The 7,456-nt window shown below is 44.9% G+C and overlaps 1 gene segment (V, D, J or C); it reads right to left on the bottom strand.

The window, feature by feature from the left end:
• Positions 1-396: 396 nt before the first annotated feature.
• The window catches only part of LOC116522036, a gene marked incomplete at its 5' end in the record, with an annotated part of 222,029 nt that continues 214,969 nt past the window's right edge, over positions 397-7,456 (bottom strand). The window contains 4 exon segments of the C gene segment in view: positions 397-840; positions 1,610-1,939; positions 3,872-4,204; positions 6,140-6,454. Of these exon segments, the coding sequence occupies positions 518-840; positions 1,610-1,939; positions 3,872-4,204; positions 6,140-6,454 (1,301 nt within the window).

Genomic DNA, 7,456 nt, shown 5'->3' with positions numbered 1-7,456 from the left:
TATTATTATTATTGTCTTGAGGTCATGGTTAGAATAGGATTCTCAAGCATTTCCCCCCCTCTATCCAATTTATATTATGAAAATAAAGATCTTGATGAGGACAAATGTTTGTGTATTGTGTATGTTATTTTTTCTCGTGGAGGTGTGGAGGTTGGAGGATTTTGATGGGCACAAATCTCCAGAACAAGTATGAAGTTGTGCAGCAACTTTGTGAAGATGTCGTCTGAGTACATGGACCCGAGACTTTGGCTCTCAAATTGATACTTATAAGGGGGAGTGAAACCCCCTTTTCTCCCAGAATCAACCTTGGGCCTTCGTTCTCACGTCCAGAGACATCCCTCACTCCCCAATTTTGATGAAGGAAAAAAAAGGGGGGTGCATAACCCAAGAGACCTCTGAGTTGATTTGCTTTTATTTAGCCAGGATACAAACACATAAACATGTAAACTATTTAAAAAGGATTTGTATCCAACACGTTGAGGGACGAACGTAGGAGGACAACACGTGATTGAGTTTTTCAACGTTTACCCGTAGTTTTCTGTATGCTCTTCTGGGTGAACTTCATTTCAAGGCCCTCGTGGACAACCATACAGCTAAATAGGTCCTCCCGATCCCAAGACGATTGGGAGATTGACAATTTGCTATACATGAAGAAGGAATCGCCACTCCTTTCCTTCACAGCTGGAGTGCTAACATAGTCATTTTCCGGAATGGCTTGGCCATTCTTTAGCCACTGGACATCCACTTGAGCTGGATAAAAGTTACGAACGAAGCAGGTGACAATAAGCGAATTGCCAGGGATGGGCGGATAGACATGGACGATGGGGGCCTTGCTCTTTTCTTTGTGAACATGGAAAGAAAGAAAAAGATAAAGTCACACATTATTATTTAGTTTAGGATAAAGTAATGGATAAAGATAAAGTCACATATTGTTATTTAGGGGGCCAGGGCCGTCTGGGAGTTACGTGTTACCTCAGGAGCCTCCAGAGTCGGACAGCAGTGAGGCAGAGGAACAGGCTCCCCTTGTTCCCAGTGCGCGCATGCGCAGAGCTACCGGAAGGCAAGAACAGTTAAGACAGAAGGGATGACTTGGGAATAAGCTTTGGAGGTGATTGGCCCCTCCCATGAGACATAAAGGAGGAGCAAAGGCACATGAGCCTTTGCAGGAAGCAACTTGGTTCGTGCTGGTCAGTTTACCTTCTGAAACTCCGTTTGGACTCTTTGCTCCATGTAGTCTTGCCAAGCTAATTGCCAATTAAGTCTTTGGCAGTGTTTTCAAAGAAGATAAAGGTGGGTGCTTATCAGCCTTACCCCGAAAGACTTTGGCAGCCTACTGTCGGACTCTTTACAACTATTTGGGACTCATTATGGGCTGTGAATGAATATAATTCAGAGCCTTGGAAATAAAAAGAGAATTTTTGGACCTAATTATGTGCTTTTTAGTGTATCAGGAAGCCTAGGCTAGAACAAAAAGAAACAATAGTCTCCATGATTGGGGACTATTGATGACAACTGAACATCCTGTTTTACATCTCCAGCCTTGTGGTACACATTGTGTATTGCAAATGTTCTCATTTGGCTTTGGAGAGTCACTCTGCTTCCTCCTTACCTCTGCCTTTGGCAATTGACTTCACGATGGGACCAGGCAAACCTGGGTATTCGACCGAGCAGGTGAAAGTCTCCCCCGATTCCCAATCTTGGGTGGAGACAGGGATGTGGCCGACAACGGTGAAGGTCCCATTGTTTTCTTCGGTCACCGTCACTAATCCTGGATGAGCGGGATCTTGCTTCTCGCGGGACCATCTTATTTTCAACCCCTCTTCCTGTTGCAGATTGACAACCACGCAAACGATCTTGGCATTCCTGTTTATGTACAGGTCTTTTGGTTTTGGGGGCAGGAGGTAGGTGGTAACCGCAGTGAAGAAGTGGGTGCTGGAATCTGCGGACGCAAAATTCATGTCAGTTCATACATCCCCCTCCCTTCTCCCTTAGACCCTTAATCCAATTTACTCTCTTTCTACATCAGCTCTTGAGCTTATGCAGGTGAAACGTTGCCTGTTTTACTTGTGAATTATCAAGGGTATGAATTGTCAAGTGTATGTCCTATTGTTGGGACCTAATTGACTATGGCTAAGTGTTTCTCCCTTTCCAAAGACTACCATATTTTTCAGAATATAAGGCGCTCTGGAGTATAAGACGCACCTTAGTTTTTGGGGAGGAAAATAAGAAAAAAAATTCTGCCTCTGCCTACCAGCATCCATGGTATTCAGCTGACACATGGTAACAAGGTTAGCTAATGAATAGGAATAGCAACTAAATCAGCCAATGAGAGCTATTTGGATGCTGAAATTTGCCGTGTGAGCAACAAGGAGACAGGAAGGAGCCTGGCTTAGCCGAGAACTGAACGTGAAACTGCTTGTGTTTTGCTTGTATTTACTGCTACCTTGGAAAACCTGCTTTGGGTAATGTATTGTATATGATTATGATTATTTTGAATCCTGCTGAATCAGTTACAGTGCTTTCTGAATGTGATCGCTGCTGCAAACTCTGAACAGCCAGCTTCAGCACTTATTGCAGCCTGATTCAGCACAGCTGATTGGCGGGTGGATCAGACTGTCGGAACACCTCCCAATCAGCTGTTCCAGGTTGCCACAGACCATCCCTGCCTCCCTGCCTCATGTTTTGGGGCTTCTGGTGGGGCTATATTCGGTGTATAAGACGCACCCAAATTTTTACCCTCTTTTTGGGAGGAAAGGTGCGCCTTATACTCTGAAAAATATAGTAGTTGTTACTCTAAACCTAAAGCAAAGATCCCTCAGAATCATCTTATGAAAGAAGAAAGCAAGTTATTAGTGAAAAGAAAATTATACTTCAATGTCAATAACCAAGTAACTGGAACACGGACAAGCCAAAAGGAAGGGTTGCCTACTAGGACTAATAATATGTGGTGAATATCTGTAGCTGAGATGTAGGATGAGGGTGAAGGTTCATTCTTCAAGCTTGTAGGTTGATTTCCAAACGTGTGACCCTCAACCAACCCAGCAATTTACCTCCCAATGACTCTGACTTGATGTAATCTCCTTATCGCAAGAGCCATCACTGACGACTCACAGCTGACCCATCACAAGACCCTCACTTGACACACCCACACCTGATCAACAGAAGACCATTGACATCCCCTAAACTCCACTGAAGATATTACCTAGCCTGGGAATGGAACATTCAGAAACCAAACCACAAACTCGGAGAACGAATCTCCACCCTCTAGTAATAAGTCTCATAAGATGTTGCCCCGTGATCTGGTTGAGTTTGTTCTACTTCATTGCTAAATTGTCCGATCCTATTCCTGGGTAGTATTCCATCTGTTGGTCTATTGTAATTATGAATTTGCCCACTTTTGATCATACAAATCTTGCTTTATCTATACCCTAAAAATTGCAGTGGAGATTTTTTTCGAATATCTAAATCCTAGTCGTTAACCCGGCATTGCCCGGGTATTGTCTGGACCAAAATGTCTGGACCAAACATAATTTCTAATGTAGGTTTTCCCCCTCTTACCAGAGGGAGCTCCCTTGTAGAGTACTGTGAAGCCATCACCATGGCAACTCAATTGCGCTGTACTATAGCAGCCATTTTACGGCAGTACAGTAGAAGCCATTTAAAGGCACAACAGGCTGTATTGTAACAGAACACACACCCCAAGGAGTGTTAGGGGTGTCTTACCTCCACAGTGTTTGTCTCCAGAGAGTAAATCATCTGTGTACCAAGTTTGGTTAAAATTGCTCAAGGTGTTCCAGAGTTATGCTGGAACAAACACACATACACACACAAACACACACAAACACAGCCATTTATATATATAAATGATTACCTTCACATTTCCTGGCTCTGCTTTTTGTCCTTGTTTGTGACGCTGCGTGGGTTACCTGGCAGTAGTAAGTATTTCCTTCCAACCAATCTCCTTCGGTGATGTTGACGAAGCTGTGGGTACTGTAAGTGTACTTTTTCGCATCACGCTTCGGAGGTTCGGTGTAAGAAGTCAGCAATCCACTGTGGCTGCCCACCAGCCATTCAACCTCAATTTCATTGGGGTAGAAATTCTCAATGAAGCACACCAGCGCTATGGTTCCATCCTTTCCTTTCGGGCTGCAAGAAGAATGGAGCAGATGGACTGCAGGAGCCACTGGTTCATGGGATTCACATCCTGTGGGCAGAAGAGTGACTTTTAATGTTTAAGGATGACCTACCTGTTATCCACTGAAGTCTCTTCCAATTTAGATGACCTTCTTAGAAATACTGAACATCTCGATGTAGGGTCTCCTGCTTGGGAAGGGGGTTGGACTAGATGACTTGCAAGGTCCCGTCCAACTCTGTTAATCTGTTAACCCGGTATTGCCTGGACATTTATTTATACGGGGGAAATGTCCGGACCAAACATAATCTCTAATGTTGGATTTCCTCCCCCGTACCATAGGGAGCTCCCTTGGGGAGTACTGTGAAGTACTGTGAAGTCGTTACCATGGCAACTCCAGTGTGCTGTAAAATACAGTGCTGTACAGTAGAAGCCATTTTACAGCAGTACAGTAGAAGCTATTTTACAGCAGTACAGTAGAAGCCATTTCAAGGCACAACAGTCTGTATCTTAACAGAACACCCACCCCCCCTCCCAGGGGTGTTGGGGCTGTCTTACCCCCACAGTATTTGTTTCCAGAGAGTAAGTCATCTGTGTACCAAGTTTGGCTGACATTGCTTGAGTTGTTCCAGAGTTAGTTAAGGATAATAGTTAAGGATAATAAAGACATCTAACTTTTAGAAATGCATTGCACCGAAATACGTCCTGGATTTTGGAAAACATCCCAGAGTTCCATGCATTTTAATAGACTTGCAGAAACCTGTCCCTTTATCATTAAAATTTCAAATGGCTTAACTGGATTCTCCCTTCTCCAGATAGGGAAAGTTCCAAATCTTTTCTCTTCACACCAATCACCTGGTTCTTGCAAATCACACTGGAAATACCCCATTTTATACTATTTTTTCCCCCTACTGTAGGACTTTTGGTCCCAAGTAGAAATCTAACATTATCCTGAATGCTGTATCTTTCCCCTACCCCAGGGGTGAAATTCAGCAGGTTTTGACAGGTTCCGGAGAACCGGTAGCGGAAATTTTGAGTAGTTTGGAGAACTGGCAAATACCACCTCTGGCTGACCCCAGAGTGGGGTGGGAATAGAGATTTTGCAGTATTCTTTCCTCAGGAATGGGGAGAGAATGGAGATTTTGCAGTATCCTTCCCTCAGGAATGGAAATTTTGGAATAACCTTCCCCCAGGAGTGGGGAGGGAATGGGGATTTTGCAGCATCCTTCTCTTGGAATGGAGAGGGAATGGAGATTTTACAGTATCCTTCCCCTGGAGTGGAGAGGGAATGGAGATTTTACAGTATTCTTCCCCTGAAGTCAGGCGGGAATGGAGATTTAACAGTATCCTTTCCCTGGAGTGGAAAGGAAATAGAGATTTTACAGTATCCTTCCCCTGGAGTGGGGTGGGAATGGAAATTTTGGAATCTCCTTTCCCTGAGGTGGGGTGGAAATGGAGATTTTGCAGTATCCTTCTGCTGAGGCAGGAATGGGGATTTTGCAATATCCTTCCCTCAGGAGCGGGGTGGGAATGGAGATTTTGCAGTATCCTTCTGCTGAGGTGGGGTGGGAATGGGGATTTTGCAATATCCTTCCCTCAGGAGCGGGGTGGGAATGGAGATTTTGCAGTATCCTTCTGCTGAGGTGGGGTGGGAATAGGGATTTTGCAATATCCTTCCCTCAGGAGTGGGGAGGGAATGTGGATTTTGCAGTATCCTTCCCTCAGGAGTGGGGAGAGAATGGGGATTTTGCAGTATCCTTCCCCTGAGGTGGGGTAGGAATGGAAATTTTGGAATATCCTTTCCCTGAGGTGGGGAGGGAATGGAGATTTTGCCGTATCCTTCCCCTGCCACGCCCACCAAGCCACGCCCACAGAACCAATAGTAAAAAACAATTAAATTTCATCACTGCCCCACCCCCTCATTGTTATACCTAGGGTTGGTTTTGCCTTTGTGTAACCAACTGCTCTTAGAAATGAAAGAAAAAAAAAGATAAGAGCTGGACTCACGCTCAATTTTTTTGCTAATTGTGGTGTGGGTGGCTGCGTGCTCAACGTTGCAATGGAATGACTCAGATTCCCACTGGGTGATGGGGATGGTGAGCAGGCTGGTGTGAGTATAGTGGCCAGATGAATGAATTGGAGGGAAGTTGTGGATTCCGCTGGTGATGGCGCCTGAATTCCATTGTACTGTGGCTGGTTCAGGAAAGTATCCTTTGACGAGGCAACCGATGCTAACATTGGAATCAGTGAGCGTCTGCCCGTCCCCCTCGTTTTGGTCATCACTAGGACTCAATGGGAAGACAACGGGGGCGCTGGAAGCTCCTGTAGGGGAAGATAAAGATAAGATGATGAAGATGGACCTGGGAGCTTCTAGAAATTACTCTAACCCATTGTTTTTTTCACACTTGGCAACTTTAAGATGGGTGGACTTCAACTCCCAGAATTCTCCATTGGCTGAAAAATTCTGGCAGTCTGTCCCAAAATTTTAAAGTTGCCAAGTTCGGTGATCACTGCTCCATATTCTTCATGCGAGTTTATGGAGAGAGAGAGAGAGAGAGAGAAAGAGAGAGCCTCCATGCGTGCCCCCTGCACTTACCTGCATCCAAAATGAACCGTGTGTGGACTCCTGGGAGGGGTGGGGCAGGGTGGGATTTGAGGGTTCACTGAACTGCACAGAATCTTAGCTAGAGGTTCTCCCCAACCCCTGCCAACTCCCCAGCAGCCCATCCCTGCATGTATACCTTTGAATCAGAGGTGGGTTTCTACCAGTACGGTCCGGTTCGGCCGAATAGGTAGTAACTTGGGCAAACATGTGACCATACCAGTTCTATCCTGGCCGCCGCCATCTTTATTTTCTGTTCTACACATGCGCAGAACAATTTTCATTGAAATAATGTATTTCGCCCCCCGTTTTTTTAATGGTTTGCACTTTTTAAGTGCAAATGCGCATGCGTGCAAAATGTTTCGGACACCGAACCAGTAGTCATGCCCAGCATGACTCCAGAGCCCACCCCTGCTTTGAATGCAATTTAGCAGTCAATTTCCAGAAAGGGAAAAACTTTGGTGACGCAATGTCCATTAAAGGGAAGGGAAACGCATAATAGCAAGGAGATAAAATCTTTGGGGCGGAACAGAAGTTCACTTTGGCTTAGACACATCACAGATCAAGTCGTAGAGGACCAATAATGAAATATGTTTTCTTAAGAATAGGAAAAGGGAAGCAAATAGACCAAAGAACCACTCCAACAGCAGTCAGCCTCCAAATGATTACTGTATTTTTTGGCATATAAGACGCACCTTCCCCCCTCTAAAAGAGCGTGGAAA

This window comes from Thamnophis elegans, chromosome Z (genome assembly GCF_009769535.1).
Source record: "Thamnophis elegans isolate rThaEle1 chromosome Z, rThaEle1.pri, whole genome shotgun sequence".
Classification (NCBI taxonomy): Eukaryota; Metazoa; Chordata; class Lepidosauria; order Squamata; family Colubridae; genus Thamnophis; species Thamnophis elegans.
The sequence above is the reverse complement of the archived record's forward strand: the minus strand, read 5'-3'. Positions and strand labels throughout refer to the sequence as shown.